This window comes from Arachis hypogaea, chromosome 5, assembly GCF_003086295.3.
Source record: "Arachis hypogaea cultivar Tifrunner chromosome 5, arahy.Tifrunner.gnm2.J5K5, whole genome shotgun sequence".
Lineage (NCBI taxonomy): Eukaryota > Viridiplantae > Streptophyta > Magnoliopsida > Fabales > Fabaceae > Arachis > Arachis hypogaea.
In genome coordinates, this window is record NC_092040.1 from 105,708,240 (window position 1) to 105,733,335 (window position 25,096).

The 25,096-nt window shown below is 38.3% G+C and overlaps 1 protein-coding gene across 1 annotated transcript; it reads right to left on the minus strand.

The window, feature by feature from the left end:
* Positions 1-18,422: 18,422 nt before the first annotated feature.
* On the minus strand, positions 18,423-19,568 carry LOC112803939 (uncharacterized). Its single transcript, XM_025847388.1, has 2 exons — positions 18,982-19,568; positions 18,423-18,897 (listed from the first exon to the last, which is right to left on the minus strand). The coding sequence occupies exons 1-2, from the start codon at positions 19,566-19,568 to the stop codon at positions 18,423-18,425; spliced, it is 1,062 nt and encodes a 353-aa protein (XP_025703173.1).
* Positions 19,569-25,096: the final 5,528 nt, after the last annotated feature.

Consider the following 25,096-nt stretch of genomic DNA (forward strand, 5'->3'; position numbering starts at 1 on the left):
TCTTTCTTTTTTTGATTTTGCAACATTATATATTTTTTCTTCTTTGTTTGATTTTTTTCTCTCAAAAAGAATTATGAAAATATGAAGAAGAAGAAACACCAGAAGATGAGGAGGAAGAAGATGAAGAGTTATGAATTATGCAGAACTTATCAGAATAAAAATACACTCAAATATCTTCGTTTTACACCCAAATTTGCTGCAAATACAGAAATGAGTTATGCTACGTGTACACTAAAATCAGCCACCAAAATATACTGGAATACAAATATACATTGAAAAAATTAAAACACATATATTTATACACAAATATATTGGTGGCTGATCTTAGTGGTTGATTTTAGTGTACAAATAGCATTTTTGTACAAAAAAATATTTCTTCTAATGCTGTATTTTTTCTTCTTCTTCTTTTCCTTATTTCTTTCTTTCTTTTAGTTAAATGAATATAAGTCCATCCTCTTCCAAGTAATTTTGTAGCATTATGTATTTTTTCTTCTTCTTTGTTTGATTTTTTTATTTTTATTCTTGTTAAGAGAGTAAAACAAGAAAAAACTTGAGAAGGTAAAACAAAGGAAAAAGATAAATAAGAAAAAAAATAAGAAGATGGTGATGATGATGAAAAAAAAAAAGTAGCAGCAGAAGATTAGGAAGATGAAGAGGAAGAGTTCTGAATTATGCAGAACTTATCAGAATAAAAATACACCCAAATATATTCGTTTTACACCCAAATATCTTCGTATCACACCAAAATATCTTCGTTTTACACCCAAATTTGCTGTAAATACAGAAATGAGTTATGCTATGTGTACACTAAAATCAGCCACCAAAGTCAACTACTAGTATAAAATACATACTAGAATACAAATATACATTGAAAATAAATTAAAGCACACATGTATTTATACACAAATACATTGGTGGCTGATTTTCGTGGCTGATTTTAGTATACAAATAGCATTTTTGTACAGAAAAATATTTTCTCTAATTCTGCATTTTTTCTTCTTCTTCTTTTCCTTATTTCTTTCTTTCTTTTAGTTAAATAAATGTAAGTTCTTCATATTCCAATTAATTTTACAGCATTATGTGTTTCTTCTTCTTCTTTGTTTGATTTTTTTGTTTTTATTCTTATTAAGAGAGTAAAACAAGAAGAAACTTGAGAAAGTGAAACAAAAAGGAAAAGAAAAATAAAAGAAAAAAGAAGAAGAAAATAGTGATGATGATTAAAAAAAAAAGAAGCTGAAGATGAAGAGGAGGAAGAGGAAGAGTTTTAAGTTATGCAGAACTTATCAAAATAAAAATACACTCAAAATTCTTACAAGTACACCCAAATTTGCTACAAATATAGAAAAATGTTTCCTCTAATGCTATATTTTTTCTTCTAAATTGAACCACACCTCAACCAATTGATTGGATTCAAAACAATAAAAAAATTTTGATTTCCCTACTTCAAATCCAGCTAAGGAATTTGTCTTCTCGGTCGTAGATATTTTCAATTTCCATTTTTTCTCTATGCTACATGTAATCAATTCATTCTTAATTTTGTTTCCCTTTTTATTTGTGCTCCGAACTCTTGTAGAAAAACCTGCAGCCTTCGTATAATCCTTATAGAATTTTGCAGCATCTTCAAGGGTGTTAAAAGTCATCCCAACCTTGGATACAAACTACTCATCAATACCACAAATTTGCTGCAAAATACACCTAAAATACACCATATTAAAACAAGCATAAACTATAGAATGCAAATACAACTATAAAACCATCATAAAAAATAACAATAATCAAATTCATGAATCATCAATAAACAGAACTAAAACAATTCAACTAAAACACCCTTAGTGAGATGAAAAGTCATAAACTGTAAATACACCCAAATATTCCTGAAATATACCCAAATATTCTTGATTTACACCCCTGATATAAAATGCAGAAAATTCATCAGAACTAGTACATTAGATTCAATTCAAACAAGAAACAATAAACAGCAAATTTCACAGACAAGGTTCACTCATTATTCAGCTATACAATCATAAACTACTAACTGGATTCAAATTCAGATTCAATTATTAACTGAAATTAAACCAGACTTCAGGAACTTCATTGAATTCAAATTCAAAATCCACTTCGCTCTGGTTGAGTTGATAATTTGAAGTTGAATCATCCATTATCTTCAAAACGATTTCAGAGCTTGATTTCAGAAACAATGGAAAACGAGAAAAACGAAGAAAAAGAACAGAAAGAGAAATTTACGTAAACAACGAAGGAGAAGGGAGAGAGAAGCGCACAAAAGAGATCGAAGAGAGAAGGCAAGAAAACGCAGAAGGAATTCAAAAAAGAAAACGAAATCCTTTCGAAAAAAGAAATTATATATTCGCGCGTTGATTGATTGGAAAATCTGTTAAGGAGCACTACAAGGTTTTTATTTATTTGTGGCAGTTTTTTTCTTATTTGTGGAGGTTTATAACTCTCACTAAATGGTTTGGGGGGGATTTTTAAAATCCCCAAAATTTGAGGTGTCACGAGGTCTTTTATGAGGGGTTTTATGTGTATTTAGTGGGGGTTTTATATTGAAGTTTTGTGACGGTTTTAAATCACTTTTGTAGTAGTTTAAAATTCCTACAAATTGATTTTTTAATTTAACAAAAACTAACTATTTTATGACATTTTCAAACCTCCACAAACCTTATAATTATTTATTTATTTTTAATTTCAAATCATTCATTAATCTTATCTCATTTACATATTCTCAAATTAGAAATTTATTTTTTAATATCAAAATTTAAAAACTAAATATTTTATAACACAATTCCTCAATATAAGACATAACTCTGAATAAAAAAATTCTCATTGTCAATAGTTCCAAACATAATTACATATGGTATTGTTCTACATAACTATTATTTTTTTCTTTAAAAAGTAAAATAAAACAACTTCAATATTTCAATATCATCTAATTACATAAAAGTCTCAAAATGAAAATATGAATGCAATCCCAAAAGACCTTTAGAAAGTATTTTATATTGATGAACTGAAGTAGAGAATGCATCTGGTGAACCTTAAACCTCATACCTGCACAATTATGCAAGCAGTTTCAATGTTTGCAACCCTAATTTCATATAACCATGAAAACAAATTTGATAGATTAACAGGTGAGACTCCAGAGAAAAATTTAATCATAGCTAATACAAAAGCAAAAACATAAAACAAAATATTTATCTAAAAGCATAGCCTTCCAATCCCTGAACATGAGGGAACTCTCCTATAAAGATCATGATTTTTACACCAACTAGATACTAGGCGTCTAATTCTATCCCATAAAACATGCTAGTCAATAACTTTCAAACAAGCACAATGAGTGAGAATATCCATACATGGGAAGTATAGAAGGGCCAAAGTATTAAGGTTAAACATATTAATGTTATCTCATCTTCAATTGACCATTGGTATACAGAGGTCTGTGTCACAAGTTCTGCCTCTGCCTCTGCTATTATTATTAGTGGCTGTCTTTCCATATGAAATCTGTTTCAATAAATAAATACTTCTAATTAATAACATCATTAGCCTTTGATAAAATGTCAAGCACATAATAAATAAAAAGCTTAAAATGTTACCTTTGGCCACAAACTCAAGTACTAAACTAATTCATCTAATTAACCATGTTGCCGAATATACGCTGAACTTCTCTGTGCCACAAACTCTTCTACCCCATTCCCATTGTACGTTACTCTCCTGATTTCTGATTTTTTCATCATCATAACTAACCCAGTTATTATCCTTTTTTTATTAAACACATAGGAACAAGAATATCCATGTGTAATAATTTAATTACTAAAATTTAAAAGGAACTATGGCCTACAACGTATGAATTTATTGTAGCAAAATTTGATTGATTTGCTTACTTTTAAATCTTTGCCAAATTTTCCAGCAAAATGTCAATCAAGGCTAATAGCAATGTGGTCTTCCCTGAGACTGGGGATCCTAACAACAGAGTCATTCTACAAAACAAACCTCATCATTATACCAGCAACAAAATAAAAAATAAATAAATAAAATTTTATATGATTCTCGTGGGTGTATTTTTTAGCAATAACAAAATAAATTAAAAATAGAGAAAGAAAACAAAAGAAAATAATAATAAAATAATCATTCACCTTTTGGGCTTTATGATTCCACTAACATTCTGAAGGATGTGTAAAGGCTTCTTTGGACTTGGAATGATGTGGAGATAATTGAAGAACTACTAACATTTATTTTTTTTTCTATAATATTTTGGAGATGAATTAATTAAGTGAATATGGTCCATATTGAATTACCTCTAAATCATTCACATAGAAGTTGAATAGTATAGGCAATTAAAATTTTGTGTCACTTCATTAAAGCTGGTGCCAACAATAACATTTGGTAGGCTTAGTTTCTTATGAAGACCAATTAGAAGACCAATTTTAAAATGGAAACTCATAGTGTAAGTGTATGAAGTAGGCTTAGTTTAGCATAAGGATACAGATAGATATTTGGTAAATGCATGCTAAGCATATATTTTTTCTTCACTAAATCCATTCTTATGAACCATAGGAATGAAAAACTCAGCATCCAGTGAAGAACAAATTTACAGGATTCCAGGGTGAAGTTTTGCTTGATTAAATCTGTGTGTGCTAATCAGTGAAAAGATTTAGCAGATAAAGATACTTTGCAAATAAGATATACTAATTGAATAAATAGGTGATAAATATCATTGAAATCAATTAATACAGTTCAACAACAAAACTCTATGAACTATAACATAAAAAAAAACTAAATGGAACTATGTAATAAACTTGTAACACAGAGCTATGTGAACAATCAGATTAGATCACGGTATATAAGATTCTCCCAAAAGCTTCTTGAGTGATCCTAACATATGTCATTAATAAAAGGGGAAAAAATATAAAAAGGTACAAATGTCATTAATGTGAAAAGGCAAACAGTTTGGGGAGAAAAACACATAAAGTAGAAAGTAAATAACAAAATTATCAGGCAAATTGATAGAACACACATCCAATGATGTAGATATCTGCTGGTTCTTCAGTACAAAGCCAGTCTTCAATATCAAGATCCTTAGATGAAGTCTTCCAGCAACATTACAAGTTCCAACTGTTATCCTGCAAAACAATAATAATTTTTATTATTATTTTATTAAACATTTCTTTCATTTACATAATATGCAACATAACCAGATAATTAATGAAGTGACAATATGATAATACATTTGAACCTTCAAAACACTCACACTACCATAGCTGAAGCCAACAATAACATTGTTCCACATTAGATGATTATTTTCTTGAGTACTTTGCCACTTACTCATTAAAATCAAAGCTGAAATTAAATGCATCTTCTTTTCCTGCTTTTCCACCAACAGAAGATTCTCCTTTTTTGTCCTTAGACTGGAAAGATTTTTTGAGTGTGCATGCAAAATCAAGGTCAGACATGTCCATCTTAAATGATGATATGTTTTTGAACTCATCGTCCAAATTAAAATTCATGTCCCGACAGCAAGAGAGTGTTTCTTAGAAATAAATAGGTGCTACTAATTCACATTTGCATATATGTATATCCTGCCTTTAGTGAAATAAAAAATTTAATGTATCATATAACCCTTCTCTAGTATAAGTGTTAAATACAAACATCTTATCAGTCAACTAGAACATTTAAAATGAAGGATGTTTTAGAATGAAACCAATAACAACATCCTTTGACTTCATATTTCACTTTGCCAAAATCAAACTCTAAAATTCAAGAAGACTCACAGTTTCTCAAAGTCAAATGTCTTTTTCTTCCCTTTAGGAATAGAGTCAAAGCCAAAACCCATTGCATCATCATCTACCATTGACATGGTTTTCCATGAACTAAGAAATTCCTTTCTAATGTCTTCATCTGTCAGAAATGAAAAACGAATAATGATAAAAGAAAACTCATGTAACATAATATATCTAAGAAACTTGCATCAATAATATAATAGATTAGATCCTTAATGAAGTGCAAAAAACTGCGTATGGAAACAGTGAAGAACTTAAGTCCTATATATCAGAACTATTATTGCAACAGAACTAAGGAGGCGAGACAGAGAAGAAGTTTATCATTAACCAAGAAGAAATATCAGCAAATTAACAGGGAAGAAGAAGAAAAAGAAGTACCAGCGGCAGTCCAAAGGAGAGAAATTGGAGTGAGAGAAAGCAGCGTTGAAGAAGAAGCTCGGGAGTGAACAGATCTGAAAATGCGTTGTACCACGGCAATTACGTTGGCATCGGCGGCAGAAACTGTGATGGCAACCGCGGCGGAAACTGCGGTGGCAACAATGACAGCAACAACAGTATAGAGAAACAGATTTGAAAACGCGTTGATAAGATAGGTGGCTCGATCCGGAAGCTCTCTACTGCAACGAACACGGCAGTGGTAATGGTGCCGGCGGCGAAAACGGCAGCGAGAACGACTGCAAAAATGGCGGTAGAGAATTTAGGGTTTGATCGTCCTTCTCTTCTCCGTTAACCAGCCTCTCGTTTCTGCCGCTTTTTAATTTGAATATAGAAGCATGAGTGGTGTTGGACTCCATTATGAGGGAAGGAGGTGCTTCACAATGTTGTGGTGTCAGTATAGTCACAACTCGGACCCTCCGAGTTCCTACTGACTAAACGGACCGTCCGATTTGCCATTCATCAGACGCATGGTCCGATTTGGAAGGGGATGGACACGCGTCGTGCAGTAGCTTCTCTCCGAACGGTGCCCTGAAACCAAACAAAGACTCATGCATTAACCACTCTCACCATCCGAATACACATAATGGTCCCTCAGATTGAGCCCGTGCACCAATGTTACCCCTGACTTTTGAAATGTTCTAATTGCACCCTTCAGATTGAGCTCCGTGCGAAATCCTGGTCCCTCCACCCAATTCCGGCGTGACTCAGCAGCCGGAGCGCTGAGCTGGCTGCTTATTGTCCACGTAGGCAGCCTTAAACGACGCCGTTTTGCCTGGATGGTGTTAATGAATCAGGACGACGTCGTTTTGCCTTGGAGGGGAATTGAAACGTTGCTTGGGGAGAGGGTTGATCATTCGTTAGTCTTTCTCCTACTTCTCTTCAAACGTTTCCTCTCGCTGTCGTCCAGAGAATGGTGTGACATTAGGGCACGTTCTGGTTATTGCTTGAGTGAGTTCATTGCCAGGAGAAGGAAGTACACCACAGGTATGAAGTTGTTGAAGCAGAGGGTATCGTCATCGTCAGCTACAACAAGGTTAGTAATACACAATATGTAGTTGAAGTTTAATTTTTTTTTTTGGTTTTCACTGATGGCTCTTTACGTGGTGTCTTGATTGAAGGAGAGTTGATCTTCGTTTGGTGTTTTGTTTAGATTTCTATGTTGTTAGGTTTTTGTGGTTACGTTGTTAGGAAGGGGTTTGGTTTGCTCTGTTTTTTTTCTTCCTCAAAGAAAGGTTGCATGTGTTTAATTTGTTTGTTAACTTATCTGGCAGATGGATGAAGTTCTGGACATTATGTTTCATCATGGAGGAAGTTTTGAGAAGGGTGTGGATGGAAAGATTGATTACTATCCGGACAACAGAAACTGCCTAGGTGATGTTGAGGTGGATAGGTTGGATGTATTTTACCTGAGAAACTATTATAAGGAGCTAGGTTATGACAGAATGAAGGAAGTCTGGTGGCTTGTACCTGGAAAGAGCATAGGGGAGGGATTGAGGAAGTTAAATAGTGATGCAGACCTAAGAGAGATGTGTGAGATGGGTTCACAGAATGCCGGCCTTGTTGATATCTACATTGAACATCAGGTTTCGTCACCTGAACTGATAGAAGGGGAGGAGGTTATAGTATACATTGATGATCAAGTAAGGGACCTTGGTACTCAAGCTAAGGAAAATGTTGCAGCTGCCCCAGACGATGGTTCTAGGCCAAATCATGAAAAGAATCCTACTGCTAATGTGAGTCGACCTAGAGAGGAAGGGGTAAAAGCATCTGTTAAGGTGCCGTCTGAACAAAAAGTTAAAAAGAAGGCCAAGAACACCCCGAAACCAAGTCAAATGAAAGTTCATAAGAGGTATTGCCTCAGGTCTGCCACTGGGATAGGAGGCATAAAGGCTCAGAAAAGAGGGCAGGGTAGCAAGATCCCAGTGATGTTGATGTCATCTGATGAGGAGTCCTCTAATTCTGATGATAGTTCAGAAGATGAGCCATATAAACCAGTAAGTGAAGACAGCTCATCTGATTCATGTGCTGCGGACCCTGTTCCTTCACCTAAGGTAAAAGGTAAGAAGAAAACAAGTAAGGGGAGTGCTTCACAGGATAAGGGTAAGGGAAAGAGTAAGATGAAGGAGAAGATTTGTGTTGATGAAGATGCTTTTGTGGAGGGTAATTCTGATGTAGAAGTGGATTTTGGAAAAGTTGGAACTAATAAGAATGATGATTATGATGCATACGATCCTGGGACTGATTCTGATGGTGCCAACTCTTGGCATTCATTGGAGATGAAAACTCCACCCAACTCTGAAGACGAATTAAAAGAGGAGATCGAGTCTGATGAGGTGTTTCCTGTTTTTAGAGAGGGGGCTAGGTTCGGGGAGCTTCACTTGGAGGTTGGAATGAAGTTTAATACAAAGTGAGATTTCAAAGAGGCTGTTAGGGAGTACACCATTCAGGAGGGAAGGCGTATTCGGTTCAATAAAAGTGATAGGAAGAGGCTTAGGGCAGTTTGCAAGGTGAAGGAATGTAGTTGGGTCATCTTTGCTTCCAAGGACCGAGACGATACTTGCTGGAAAGTGAAGACTTTCAGAGATGAGCATAGCTGTGCAACGGAGGATAAGAACAGAGCAGCCAATCGTAACTGGGTTGCTAGTAAGCTTGTGAAGAAAGTCACAAGTATCCCAACTTCAGGCATTGTGATGCAAACACCTTCTTCAAGACAAAGTATGATCTGTCATTGAATAGGAACTCGATCTCAAGGGCACTATCTGATGCTAGAAACCTTGTATATGGTGATGAAAAGGCACAGTATGCAATGGTGAGGGACTATGGGGAGACACTACTGAAGACAAACCCGGGTTCAACTGTCAAAATTTGCACCATCCCACCGTCAAACGATGATGTCATATTTGAGAAAATGTATGTGTGTTTAACTGGCTGCAAGAATGGATTTAAGGCAGGATGTCGTCCATTCATTGGACTTGATGGTGCTTTTCTGAAAACTGTCTTTGGAGGGCAGATTCTATCAGCTATTGGGCAGGATGCAAACCACCACATATATGTCATTGCTTGGGCAATTGTAGAAGTTGAAAACACTGCCAACTGGAAATGGTTCCTGGAACTATTGCACGCAGATTTGGGAGATTACAAGACACATGGTTGGTGTTTCATATCTGATATGCAAAAGGTACATGGCTGCTAATCTCTTCTGATTTAGTTTCCAGTTTATTTGCATCACTGTGTTACAATATCCTGGATCTGTAAGAGGCTTGCTGATATCTGAGTAGGACTAATGTAGATGCACGATAGTAAAAGTTAGGGACATTTATGGTGCCTTTGTTAGAAACTCAAGGACTATTATGGTGAAAATTAAAAAAGTAAAGGTCTACATGGGTGAGCATATAAATGTGTATTCAACAGACTTCTCTCTGTTGTATCTGTGTTAATTATTATTGGCATCCACTCTGTGTTGTAGGGACTTATAAATGCTGTACAGGAGGTGATGCCCAATGTGCATCACCATATCTGTGTATGGCATTTGTGGAAGAATTTCAACAAGCAATGGAAAGATCTGGAATTAAGAGGGTTGTTGTGGGATTGTGCACGAGCCACAACATTTGAGGAATTCAGGGAACATAGGGAAAAGTTAAAGAGGCTTAATCCGGAGGCATGGGCATACCTAGAAAAGTGGCCAACACATTCTTGGACAAGATCTCAGTTCAGTCACAAGCCAAAGTTAGACTCAATATGTAACAATGCGTGCGAAGTATTCAACGCAAAGATTAAGAAAGCTAGGAGGAAGCCTATAATCACACTGCTGGAAGAGGTTAGGATGTTCGTAATGAGGACGATGGCCAAAAATAAAGTGAAGTTGGATAATCATGTGGGGATACTTCCCCCAGTGATCAAGAGCAGACTGGAGAAGCTGAGGAAGGAATCTAGGCAATGGCAACCAATCTGGGCTGGAGACACCGGATACGAGAAGTTCGAGGTACATAGACACCCTACACACCATGTAGTGGATCTGGGGAAAAGGCTATGTACTTGTCAGTTTTGGATGCTAACAGGTAATGTCTTTAACTGTTACTTAATTATTTAACTACTCTGCCTAGTGAGTCTAATTAACTATGCACCTAATTATTATTGCTGATGATGGTGTTGCAGGAATCCCATGTGTGCACGCATGTGCTGCTATTGCTAGGGTCAACAAGTGGCCAGAAGATTTCTGCCACAAGCTCCTCACAATGGAGTCCTACAAAGCCACTTACTCCCACCACATAAATCCTTTACCTGGCCAACAATTATGGGAAAGATTTGAGGCCAACAGACCATTGGCACCTTTGGTTAAGAGGAAACCTGGACAGCTCCAAACCAAGAGAAGGAAGGATGTGGATGAGGGGGGTCACTCTAGCAAGAAATCCAAGCCAACCACCACTCTGAAGAGACAGCTACAACCATTCACTTGCAAGTATTGCTTGCAGAAAGGTCATACAAAAAGAGGGTGTCAGAAGAAGAAGGCGGCTGAAGCTGCAGAGGCTGAGAAGAAGAAAGCTGCGGAGGCTGCTGCTAAAGACCCTAAGGCTGCTGCTCAGAATGTCACTGCAACTGCCACTGCGTCAGCTACAACAACTACTTCCAATGCACTTCAAGCTGCAACTGCCTCTGCTACTGCTACAGGCTCTGGAATTGCAACAGCGTCCGCTACTGCTACTGCTACTGCATCTGCCCCTGCTCCTGCCACTCTTGTGGATGTGGATGTCCAGCAGGCTGAAATTATTTGTCTCAGCCCTCATACTCTGAAGCTGAAAACTCCCAAAAGGTATTGTGTTTAATAATGCTTCATGTAATGTCTTTTTATTATTTATCAAACTTTATAGGCCTTATGTCAAATATTGTCTGCATTGCAGGAGCATGAACAAAACAGGAACACACCTACAAGACTTGGGAAACTGCCACCTAGAAGAAGGTCACCTACTCCAACTGGCTCTGCATCATTCAATCCAATGGAGGGAGCTAGTGAGGCAACTGCAGCAAGGCTCGCCAACTTCCTGAAGTTTGTACCCACCCCAGGGTTCAAACCGCCAAGAAAGAAGTGATTATGATCCTAGGTTTAGGTTGAGATTATAAAAGATTGTAATATTTTGTGAAACAATTATCTTAGTCTCTTTTGTTTGAAAATGGTGATTTATAGACACCTCTGCAACTTTTAAATACTAACTAAGTTGCTGGAATCTAACTGAAACAATGCTCAGAGTTTTTTGGCTTGTTATTGTCATGACTGCATTATTGCAGAATTTTATATGAACTATTTTAATTATCATTCAGTTATGAATTGTGCCTTATGTAAGCTTTTACTACTGTTGGTTATCCATATCAATTATGTTTACAAGAACAAAAACAAACTAATGTCATTTACATTGTTCATAAACTAGATTACACTGGTTCTGTGTTTCAGTTCTCACCCTAATCAAACCTTTAACAGTAACATCAACAAAAACACAACTAACACAAATACCCCTAAACCAAGCACTTGGACTATCAGCTTTACATTTCTCAAATCTGCTTTCAGTTTGCCCACCTTCCATGCAATGTTCATCTTCATCCCACCATGCTCATCTTCTTCATCAGACTTCAGCGACACCTCATCTTATACCGAATCTGCCCAGACAAATAACCCACACCAATTCTTTCCACTAGTCTGCAAACATGCATCAACCTTATCAAACAACTACCTCAACTAACCAACATTATAAATTTCAGCCAGTAATTGCACTCACGTTATAATTCGGACACCCGAAGAACGGCTTATTAGGATGACTCTCCGTCCCTGACCACCGAAGGACAGGCCTACACCCACAACCACACCACTCTGGAACTGCTGAATGCCGGGCACGCACATTGTTCCCTCTCCAGATTCTAGTCGCAGATGAGTGATTCGACCTATGAGAAGCTTGACTGTCACTCATGGCGGGAGAGAACGAAGAAGAAGAATAAGAGGAAGAGGGAAGAAGAGCTTGAGTTGGACGACGAACCAATTCACATAGGAAGAGGAAAGAACAACTTAGGGTTTATAATTGGTACCAGGGACTAATTTAGGGAATTTGGACATTGTTTGATGATCCTCCACATCAGCTAGCTGTTTAAGGCTGCCTACGTGGACAATAAGCAGCCAGCTCAGCGCTCCGACTGCTGAGTCACGCCGGAATTGGGTGGAGGGACCAGGATTTCGCACGGAGTTCAATCTAAAGGGTGCAATTAGAGCATTTCGAAAGTCAGGGGTAACATTAGTGCACGGGCTCAATCTGAGGGACCATTATGGGGTTTTACTCATACAATTACTTTCTCAGATTTCACTATCAACTTAATCCCCCATTCTTCTTCTTCGTTTCTCCTCTCAGCTGTGCATGGTAGAAGAAATAAAAGTATGTCAAAGAAATACAAAATTAAAAATGTTGATAGACCTGAGCTTCATATTATATATTATCTCAGTCATTCTAAGTTTTTTTTAATTTTTTACATATTTTATATTTATAATTATTATTGTTAAAAATTTACTTTTATGATTGTTGTTAGAAATGCAATTTAAAAATATAAATAGAATGATTATTAGTATTTTTCAGTATTTATATGATTTTTTTGAATTTTTTTATTAATTTTTAATTATAAATATTATTGTTAGTAAACTAATTATTATTATTTTTGTTAGTTGTTGAATTTTAAAATGTAAACTGAATGATAGGAATTTTTTTATAAAGAACGTATTTTTTTGGAATTTTTTAATATTATTTATTATAATTATTATTTAATTTAAATATAACCAAATTAAAAAGCGCCAACGGCTCAATTTTTATTATAATTTGTTCGGTATCTCGGGTATCGGACGGTTTGGAAGGATTCTCGGATGAATGGGTGGCGTGTAGCCTGGAATCGGGTCGTGAGGGTGGAGTTTGGGTAACCGACGTCTCGAGCTCTTGACGCGGAGGGGGGTGTCACCTGCAAAGACACTCCGACGCCCCAGTTAGTTGAGTGTACAGGCGAGAAAAGAATAAAGTGGTATGTGACGTACCTTGGGGGAGGGGTAAGACCCTCCCCATATATACCGTGTCAGAAGTAGGCCCCGCGAGGGCAGGCCCGCCTTCCTCGAAGCTTCCTCACAGCTGTAGTAGTGAGCTGCCAAGGACGCGTGTCTGGGTCGATGGCTAAGCCAGCTCGCACCCGACCGTTCGGGTCAGGTGGTCTACGTGTCGGGTCGGCCCGTTATCAGTTTGGGCCAGGCCGTAACAGTGCCCCCAACGCGCCAGCAATAGTCGTGTGGGTTGTTGGTGGCGTGTTATCTCTTTACTCACGCATTGTCGCCAGGTTGGCCATCCGTGGAGGGGACGTGCCTCTTGCGCGCGTGTCTGTTCGTTGCTGGGACGACCATTCATCGCCTCGTTCCTCGCGTAGAGAATTAAATGCTCATAATGGGTTAAAACCCCGCACGCAAAGACCATTTTGCCCATAGTCTTTTTGTGCTTCTCGAGTGTCGGATATGTAGTCGCTACGCCGGAAGCTCGAATCTGCCGTTACTGCCAACAACAAGTTCAAAACTCAAGTTAAAACGCTACAGGAGCAGCTGTCTGAGGCGAAGGAGAAGCTTAAAACTGCCGAGGAGAAAGCTGCTTCTGCCGAAGAAAAATTGAAGACTGCTGATGCTTCCGTATCCCGTCTGATCGAGCGGAAAATGACTTTGGAAAGCCAGCTCGGTGCCGCGCAAGGTCGGGTGGTGGCTTTGGAGAAGGAGCGTGATGTGGCCGTCTCGTCGGCTAAGGACGCTCAAGTTGAGGTTGAGGGGCTGAAGAAGAGGCATAAGGAGGTCAAAGAGTAGGGAAAGAGCGCGATCTTCATGACCGAGGAGGCTCTCAAGGCTCAGGTGAAGATCGTGGCTCCCGATTTTGACACGTCGGCAATCGGGGTTTTCAAAACGATCAAGGATGGCAAGATTGTCGACATGCCCAGAAAGTGAACTCTTGTATCTTATGCTTTTGTTATGGATTTGTGGTTTTGTTGTAGAACATGTGAAACAGGTTGTGTTTATATTTTGTTGGCCGCTTGGTCGACTCGCGATTATCGTCTTTATCAGCTTATCTCGCTGCACTTTTGTCTTGTTTCGTTACCGTTTTGTCGATGTACGCTCGTTGATCGTTTACCCTTATGTGGGTTTCTTTGGCGAAGCCATGTCGTGGCTTTACTATTATCGCGGCGGTTTGTTATGGCTTTAATTTGGTTGGCTCCCGGGGTGATCAGTCCTGAGGTGCTGTATTGTTACCCCGTTTACCATTCGTTATGAGGAACGTATTGTCGCGGGATGCATAGTTGGGAAAAAATAAAAGGAGAAATTTGTTAAGTAAACATTAATCGGCAGTTAAACAGGTCTATAGCCATGGTAAGCGTTTAATAACAGTAGATCACTGAGTTCGTCAAGCCGCCTAGATGGCGCGCCTGAGCTAGGAATAAAATCTTCTCAAGTTACCTGCATTTCATGTTCTTGGGATTTTCTTGCCGTCGAGCTTTTCTAATTTGTAGGCACCTTTGCCGAGAACTTTTTTGACCCTATAGGGGCCTTCCCATTTTGCCGCTAGTTTTCCTTCCCCTTGGGTCAATAGCCCTATATCGTTGCGTCGTAAGACGGGGTCATTTTTTCCAAATTCCCTCCTGAGTACTTTGGTGTTGTAGCGCAGGGTCATTCTTCGCTTCAGTGCTACTTCTGTCAAATGGGCCATTTCCCTTGCCTCATCCACCAGGTCCTTTTTCTACTGCTTCTTCTACTCCCTTCAGAAGTATCCGGGGACTCGACTCGTCGATCTCCACGGGAATCATAGCGTCCACCCCGTACGTCAGGCGGAAGGGGGTTTCTCCCGTGGAAGACTGCTCGGTTGTACGGTAAGACCAGAGGACCGAGGCGAGTTCGTCGGCCCATGCATCTTTTTTGTTATTTAGCCGCTTCTTGAGGCCCAGCAAGATGACCTTATTTGCGGACTCAACTTGCCCGTTTGTCTGGGGGTGTTTTACCAAAGAGAATTTTTGTTTTATACCCAGGCCGGCGAGGAATTCTATGAACTTCTTGTCAGTAAATTGTGTCCCATTGTCTGAGATGATGACTTCCAGAATGTCGAATCGAGTTATCACCTGCCTCCACATGAACTTTCTGCAATTGGCGGATGATATGCTATCCAATGGTTCGGCTTCTATCCATTTGGTATAGTAGTCGATGGCCACTATGAGGTATTTGACTTGCCTCGGACCAACCGAGAAAGGTCCCAAGAGGTCGATTCCCCATTGTGCGAAGGGTTGGGAGGACGTCAGTAGACTTAGTTCGGAAGCGGGTGTTCTGTGGAATTTGGCGTTCTCCTGACACTTGACGCATTTCTTCACAAATTCTTTGGAATCTTCCATCATTGATGGCCAGTAGTATCCAGCTCGGATAAGCTTTCTTGCTAGGGCTTTGCCCCTGATATGGTGGCCGCAGTACCCTTCGTGGACTTCTCTGAGTACGTAATCCGCCTGTTCGGGGTGTAGGCACTTCAATAGGGGCTGGCTGAGTCCCTTTTTAAACAGTTGTCCCTGTATGGTCGCATATTTGGCTATCTCCCTTCTCAACGCTTTAGCTGCCTTCTCGTCGTCAGGGAGTTTGCCGTTTTCCAGGAAATCGATGATAGGGTCCAACCAAGAGGGGCCTAACTTTGTCAAGTGAAGGGCAACTGCTGGTTCCTTTACCATGCCTTGGATGAGAGATCGGTTGCCGACTCTCGGTCTCGTGCTTGCTAGCTTAGATAGGAGGTCTGCCCGTGTGTTCCTTTCCCTTGGGACATGTTGGATCGTGACCTCCTCGAACTGCTTGCTTAATTCTCTAACCTTCTCCAAGTACTTTTGCAACAGCGAGTCTCTAGCTTGGTAGCTTCCATTTACTTGCGAGGTGATGACCTGTGAGTCGCTGCACACCTCTAGTCTCGTCGCCCCGACTTCCTGAGCTAGGCTCAGGCCTCCCAAGAGGGCTTCGTACTCCGCTTGGTTGTTTGATACCGAAAACTCAAACTTGATCGATTGCTCGTATATGACCCCGGCAGGGCTTTCCAAGATGATGTCGGCTCCTCCGGACTTTTGGTTGGAGGCTTCGTCTACATGGAGCCTCCACCGTATGCCAGTTTCCTCGTATGGGTCCCCCGTTACTTTTACCAAGAAGTCGGCCATTGCTTGTGCCTTAATCGCATGCCGGGGCTCATAGCGCAAGTCGTAATGGGAGAGCTCAATGGCCCAAGTCATCATTCTTCCCGCTAAATCAGGTTTTTAGAGTACTTGACGGATTCCCTGGTCTGTCCTCACGATGATCTGGTGGCCTTGGAAGTACTGCCTTAGTCTACGGGAAGAGGTCAAGAGTTCCAGTGCTAGCTTCTCCAGTTTGCTATACCGCGGTTCTGCTCCTTGTAGCGCTCTACTCACAAAGTAGATTAGCTGTTGAGCCTTTCCTTCTTCCCGCACCAAGACTGCCGCAAGCGCCTCCTCCGTTATGGCCAAGTACAGGTAGAGTGGTTCTCCAACCTTGGGCTTCCCGAGTACGGGGGGTGCTGCCAGGATCTCTTTGAAGTGATTGAACGCCTCCTCGCATGCAGGGGTCCATTCGAATGCTATCCCTTTTCTCATCAGATTGAAAAAGGGTAGGGCTTTGGCTGCCGACACTCCGAGGAAGCGGGACAGTGCGATGAGCCTTCCTGCCAGCCTCTGGACGTCTTTGACAGAGCCCAGGCTCTTCATTTAGAGTATCGCTTGGCACTTTTCGGTGTTGGCTTCCACCTCCCTTTGGGTTATCATAAATCCTAGGAATTTTTCGGCCTCCATGGCAAAGGCGCACTTGAGCGGGTTGAGCCTCATGTCGTATTGTCGGAGGGACGCGAACACGTTCCCCAAGTCGCTCAGGAGATCATCAGGCCGGGTGGTCTTCGCCAGGATGTCGTCTACATAGACTTCCACCGTCTTGCCTATGAGATCGCTGAATATCTTGTTCATCAATCTCTAGTACATGGTCCCCACGTTTTTCAAGCCAAACGGCATCGCCTTGTAGCAATAGATTCCTTTCGGTGTTATGATCGCTGTTTTATCCTCGTCTGACCGGTGCATCGGTTTCTGATTGTAGGCAGAGTAGGCATCCATAAAGCTCAGGTACTGGTACGCTGCCGCCGCATCTACAAGCGCGTCAATGTTGGGAAGGGGGTATCAGTCCTTGGGACATGCTTTGTTAAGATCGGAGTAGTCCACACACATCCTCCATCTCCCATTGTGCTTTTTTACCAGAACTACATTCGACAGCTAGGTCGAGTAGTCTAGTTCTCGGATAAAACCTACTTCTAAGAGGCTGGCCGTTTGCCTGGCCACCTCCTCTGCTCTTTTCTGAGACATCTTCCTTCTCCTCTGAGCCACTGGTCGTGCTTCTGGCTTGACGGCTAGGCGGTGTGACATGAGATGAGGGTCTATCCCTGGCATGTCGGCTGGCGTCCAGGCGAACAAATTGCCAATGGCCCTGATCATTTCTACCAAAGGCTCTTTCAGTTCATGTGGAAGGTTTCTGTTTACGAACGTGAACTTTTCCTCCGTGTCCCCGACCCTAAACTTTCCCAGGTCCCCCTCTGGTTCAGGTCTGGGCTTGTCGTCGACCCTAGCATCCAAGTCGGCGAGGAACACCCCCGATGCTTCTTTGGATTTTTTCCTCAAGGAGAGGCTGGTGTTGTCGCAAGCGACTGCCGTTTCCAATTCTCCTTTTATGGATCCCATAGATCCATCATCAGTGACAAACTTCATCACCAGCAGCTTTGTACTGATCACTGCCCCAACATCGTTAATGGTCTTCCTCCCTAGGATGATGTTGTAGGCTGTGGAGTCCCACAGAACTACGAACTTAGCCATTATAGATCTTTGCCCCTATCCTTGTCCCACGAAGACCGTCAGGGAGATTATCCCGTCTGGCTTGATGAAGTGATCGCCTAGCCCTACGACACCGTGCTGGTGAATCGTTAGGTCGGCATCCCGTAACCCTAGTGCATTGAACACGTTGCGGAATATAATGTTCGAGTCTGCTCTCGTATCTATAAGGATTCGTTTGACGAGACCGGTTCCGACCCTGGCCGTGATGACCATGGAGGGGCTTTCCAGAACCTCGTCGAACCATTGGTCTTACAGGCCGAAAGAGATGGATGGGAGCCTTTTGGAGCCTCGCGAAGATGAGGAGGAGACCGCCAGGACTTTGGCGTCTTTCCTGTGCGCTGATCTCGACCTTGGAGCTGTGTTTCTCACGGTTACTACGTTCATTACGGTAAGGCCGTGATCGTCGTCCCTTGGCTCTTGTCGTCGCTTTACCGTTTGGGTCTTGAATTCCCCATCGTGGTCACGATTTCGTCTCCTCAGCTCCCTGATAAGGTGGGAGAATTCGGCCAGTTTTCCGTCCCTGATCTCTTGTTCTAGTGCGTCCTTCAGGTCGAAATAGTCATGTGTCTTGTGTCCATAGCCCTTATGGTAATCACAGTAGAGACTCTTGTTCTCCCCGGTTCGGTCCTTCAGAGGACGGGGCTTTGACAAGATTCCCTTCTCAGCTATCTGCTGGTAAACTTCTATGACGGGGAGGGTGAGGGGAGTGTAATTGGTGAATTTTCTGACACGGGAAAACGGTCTGGGTGCCTTGCTCGGACCGCCGTCTTTGGCGTGCTCCTTCTGTCTTTCTCCATTACCGTGCTACCTGGGTTGAGTGTAAGAGGGCTGCCGCTTGTTGGCAGCCACAACTTGACTAACTTCCTCATCGTTAATATATTCGCGGGCTACAGTTTGGATTTCTTGCATCGTCCAGACCGGTTTTGTAGTGAGGTACTTTCTGAAGTCCTCGTTAAGGAGTCCGTTCGTCAGACAAAGACTAGCCACCGAATCGGTTAACCCCTCGATCTCCAGGCATTTGTCGTTGAAACGATCTAGGTACTTTCTGGTCGGCTCACCGGTTTTCTGAGTGACGCCGAGCATATTGATCGGGTATTTTGCCTTCGCGATTCTGGTGGTGAATTGTGCTAAGAAAGCACGGCTAATATCCGAGAAGCCGGCCACGAAGCCCTGCGGGAGGCTATTGAACCACCGTATCACAAGCCCTGCTAGGGTGACTGGGAAGATGCGGCACCTTACTTCGTCTCCCACTCCCTCTAGATTCTTTCTGGCCTCAAAAGCCATGAGGTGCTCCTGCGGGTCTTGGGTTCCGTCATAGCTCATATCCGTTGGTTTGTCAAAGTGCTTTGGCAACCGGACCTCGAGGATGGAACGATGGAATGGGGTGGCGCCCATGATCACGGGTCACCGTGTTTCCCTGGATCTCTCCTCGCCGCTTTCGCGATCTCGCCTAGCGGTGCGCACCCCCTTACCTCGGGCATAGATGATTGTGTCATTTCGTCTCCTTGGGTGTTTCCGTTCTTTCCGGCTACTTTCCGATTCTGATCTCGAGGCAGGAGCACGCCGGGAGCGACTGCTTCGGTGGGAGGTTCTTCCCCGACTCTCGGGCAACTAGGAATAGTCGGGATCGGAAGTTTGCTGATGATGCTCCTGATATGCTAATTGGCACTCCAGGTTCTGCACCCTATGGCGCAGTTCCTGCATTATCCTAGCGCTGTCGCTACCAGTTCCCCCGAAGGGGCTTCTTTCTCATCCGCTCGCAGGGAGAGGCAACGGAAGCTGCCCCCTCGAGGCCCGCCGCGCGGCCCTGGTCCCCTGGACCTTGCACGATCTCCATCTAGGCGTCCCCACAGAGGGCGCCAATGTTCGGTATCTTGGGTACCGGACGGTTCGGAAGGATCCTCGGATGAATGGGTGGGGTGTAGCCTGGAACTGAGTCGTGAGGGTGGAGTTTGGGTAGCCGACGTCCCGAGCTCTTGACGCGGAGGGGGGTGTCACCTGCAAAGACACTCCGACGTCCCAGTCAGTTGAGTGTACAGGCGAGAAAGGGATAAAGTGGTATGTGTCGTACCTTGGGGGCAGAGTAGGACCCTCCTCATATATACCGTGTCAGAAGTGGTCCCCGCGAGTGCAGGCCCACCTTCCTCGAAGCTTCCTCACAGCTGTAGTAGTGAGCTACCAAGGACGCGTGTCCGGGTCGGTGGCTAAGCCAGCTCGCACCCAACCGTTCGGGTCGGATGGTCTACGTGTCGGGTCGGCCCGTTATCAGTTTGGGCCAGGCCGTAACATAATTATTATTGAAAACAGGGTTAATTTTTTTAAAATCCTTTTAAAATTATTAACTATAATTATTATAAATGAAGCTAAATGTTATTATTATTATGAGAAATTGTTAGTACTGAATAAGTAGTAGTAATATTTTTAAAGCACGTTAGTTTTATTTTGAGAATATTTTAATTTTTTTAATTATAATTTTCATTGCTAGCAAGTTAATTGTTATTAATGTTGTTAGAAAATGAATTTAGGCATAGACTGATTATTATTATTTTTTATAATTGAGAAAAATATGTTTAAATAATAGTAAATGACTAATTAATATTAAATATTATTTAAGATGTTGTAATATTGTAGAGAATTTTAATTAGAAATTTATGTATTAGTTATTATTATTATTAGTAGTTAGTTATGAATAATTTTAAGGATTAATAATTAATTTTAGAAGTTAGAATTATCTGTTTTATAAGGATTTAGTAAATGAATTCATGATCGTAATTTGTTTTTTGTTGAGTTATTTGTGCAAATTTTGTAACCATGATAGCTATTTAATTTTTGTAGGAGTTTATTATTTTAGTTGTTGTGGCTAAAAAATTATTATCTTTTAATAGTAAGTTAGTAATTGTTAATAAGTTGACTAATAATTTATTATGTTTTTTTTTTTAGAAATTAAGAATGTTAACATGTGACCATTCAATTTCTTCATATCGGTACAATAATAGATTAAAAAAGTATTTATAACTTATTAATTTTTATCATACATTTTAGATTGGAGTAGTCTAATGATAACAAAATTAACAATTGTTAAGAAGTGAAATAATAATTTGAAGAATTAAGGATAATAAATCAGATAGTATCATGTACGGTAACCAGAATAAACAAGGACATAGATGTAATGCCATATATTTTGCAAGTTAAATTAATTAGAGATTATATAGTGAATTACATTTGCAATCTCCTTTCTTTTGTTAAAAGAAAAAGTTTTACTATAAGGATCAAATTAAAAAATTAATAAAACTACAAGGATCAAGGGTAATTAAACCTAGTTTATTTTTGGAAGAGAAATACCTTGTGACCAAACCTATTTGAATTTCCTAGACTTTAGTTTGGTTTTGTAAATTTTTACTTCTAGAAAATAGCTCATCAACACTAACTTGAAAAACAATTTTTTAAAAATTTGTAACATTTATGTTTAATAAAATAAAGGATAAAGTATTAAATTGAACTCTTACATTTAAGCGTAATCATGTTTTGATCCTTAAGGTTTAAAGTATCCTATTTGAATCCAAAAAAAATTCATTTAGCTTCAATGTAGTCTCATACTAAGGTCAAAGTTAAATAATTAATGGAATGTTCTACGTGGCAGCAGTGCAAGAATAAGGTCGATAATCTAGAGAACAAATACAAGCTCCAAAGGTACAAAATTAAAATGGATGCATCAATACATTTATTTATCATTCTTCTTAGTTCTATAGAAAATATTTCATTTAAATTGTAGGGATCGGAGAATGATGAATAAATGTATTAAAGTATTCACGGTTAATTTTGTGTTTCTGGAGCTTGTACTTGTTCTCTAAATTGTCGACCTTGTTCTTGTACTGCTGTCATGTAGGACATTCTGTTATTTATTTAACTTTGACTTTATGGTGGGACTACATTGAAACTAAATGAAAGTTTTTTGGATTCGAATAAGATACTTTAAACCTTAAGGACCAAAATACGATTATGCCTAAACGTAGGGGATCAATTTAGTATTTGTTAGCTTTGCTTTCTTGTCATTTAATTTTTCGTATATTTATATATCATCTTTAAACTCCTGATTTTCATAACCGCTGACACGTATATCTCATTGCAATTTTTTTGAGAGACGACTCGAGATCTAATACTTTCGATATTTTTATTTCCATTCGTGATAAACAAAATTAAACTTTGATAAAAAATTAATTGTTAGTTTAGAACTATATTATTAATATCATTCTTTTGTGAAATTCTGAACCGACATTAATTCAACCGTCAATCTATCTATTATTTACAATTAAACAAGTGTAATAATCCGTGCCATGTACATGATAAGATTGAAATTATAATTTTAAGTTATTTTGTTAAAATTAATTTGAATTATAATAATTTGATTAATAAAAAAAATAACATGTTATGCATTGTTTGTTTTTTCTTAATCTAGTGTTAACTATATTAAATCTAAAATCGATTTTAGTAATCTACTTTCTTCAATAAATCAGACATATATATTCAATGTGATCATAAATAATCTAATAATACTTAAATCCACCAACAAATTTTTTTATGTTAGTTTACTGTGAAGTAAGAATATATCAAAATCAGTTCAAAATGAACTACAAATTATTAGAGAATTTTAATACAGAAAGTTCTCTAATAAATAATAAATAATTTAAACCCACTGAATAACAACTCAACACTATCCTTTTATGCCTGCAAAATATATTCATGAAACAACACTATATCAATATTAGTATACAAAATTATATGATTAATGTAATTATAAAATTGTTTATCAGAAGAATAAAATAATACGGATTTTTATGATAATTTTAATATTCTCAAGTTATTAATGTACAATAAGAATGCATTATCCATTAGCACCTAGAATTTACCAATATTTTTAATTGATAGTAAAAAGTTTTAATAAATTAATAAATTTAATTAAGATATTTCATTATTACCTTTTCATTATAAGCTCTCAAAAATTTCTCTATATACCACATTTATCGTGCAGTTATCTTTCAAGTATCTATGATCTTACAACAGCATTAGCAGACCATCTTTATTTGTTACTCTTGATAATGCAACATACAATTGACTATGTGTGAAATTAAAGCGAAAATTAAGAGAAATAAATAATAGTAATATACAATAAAAAATAAAAGATTTTGCATATGAATAGATAATTGTTACAAAATAAATTCTAATTGTGAAATTTTAAAATTTTACATACTGCAAATCATGAAGATCAACCACAATGTAATGTTCATTTTCTCTGCTTTTGACCATGATATAAGTTCTCTTTTTCCGATCAAGAGTCTAATAACATCTAATTAAAAAAGAAAACCGAATTAAAAGCATGAAATTAAGGACAAATAAATGAATAACATAATAATAATACAAATTAATTTCGTACCAAATAAGTTAAATTTTTATTTTATTTGTCTCAATATATCAGCATGAGCAAGAAAATTAAAATTGTTGTTAGGAATTTTTACGATCATTCACCATATTTACTATACGTAACTTCTTCTTAAAAGTTATTTTACACACTGTGCAGTCATCAGAAGATAAATTTCGCTTGATTCCTCAATCAGAAAATTTGAAATGACATAAACCTTCTCTTCGATCAGATCATTCTCAAACATCTTTGCCAATTAATTCTTGATTAAATAATGAATTTCATCATCACACTGTAAATCAAATTAAATATAAAGGTTATTAACACTTATAACTCTATTAAATTGCACTGTCTTTGATTCGTGCAAAGGTTTACTTATCAAATAAACTTAAAATATGAACAAAAAATATTTATAAATTGGACCTAGCATCACTTGAAAAAAATCATGAAAAATAATCAACTTACCTTATCATCCATGCGAACCATTTCTAGGTAAGCTATCTTACTCTTGTCAAATTTAAATGGAATTTCTATAACCTTATAATTCTTGCTTTTATTTTCCAAATTTTTTCATTACATAATCTACCATAGGTAATAGTATTGATAGAATCGTAGCTAGTAGCCATTAAGTATGAAAAATAATAAGTAGAAAAAGAACTATGTCTGAGATACAAATTTTCTAGATGATAAATAATTGTAATAATTCATTATTACTCCTTATATATATACACACACACTAATTGTACACGGTAATAATTAGCCAATACTTTTAATAAAAATACTTGCTACAATTAGATAAAAATTATGTCAGTATTTTTTATTAACCTTTATGATTATTTTAATGGAGATACTTGCTCAGTATATATGTTATCTACATTAATTATATGCCAATATTTTTATAAAAGACCTAAAAGAGGAGATATATAAATATATATAAAGCAAATATAAATTGCTACGTTCTTTTTTATTATATTATATAACTTAATATTATAGTATCATGTTACTATTAATTATAGATACTTGTTATAATTATATCAAATTTAATTATAATTGTAAATAAATAAAATAGATAACAAACAATATTATTTTTTTCTTTTTTATATTCAATATTTACTATAAATATAAAAAATAAAATAATTAATGAATAAAAATATGAGTAAAAAATAAAATATAATAATTAAAATTTAATTTATTAATTAATTAATCTTGTATCCATACATCATCATCATCATCATCATCATCATCATCATCATCATCATCATCATCATCATCATCATCATCATCATCATCATCATCATCATCATCATCATCATCATCATCATCATCATCATCATCATCATCATCATCCACGATTAAAGCAAAGAAAAAGAACCCTCTTAATTTATGGACTATTATTAGAATGAATGATAAATTAGAACACGAATTATTGTGGATACAACTATTTGTTGATAAAATTGTGGATACAAATCATACAATTAATTATTGCGGATACAATTATCTATTAATA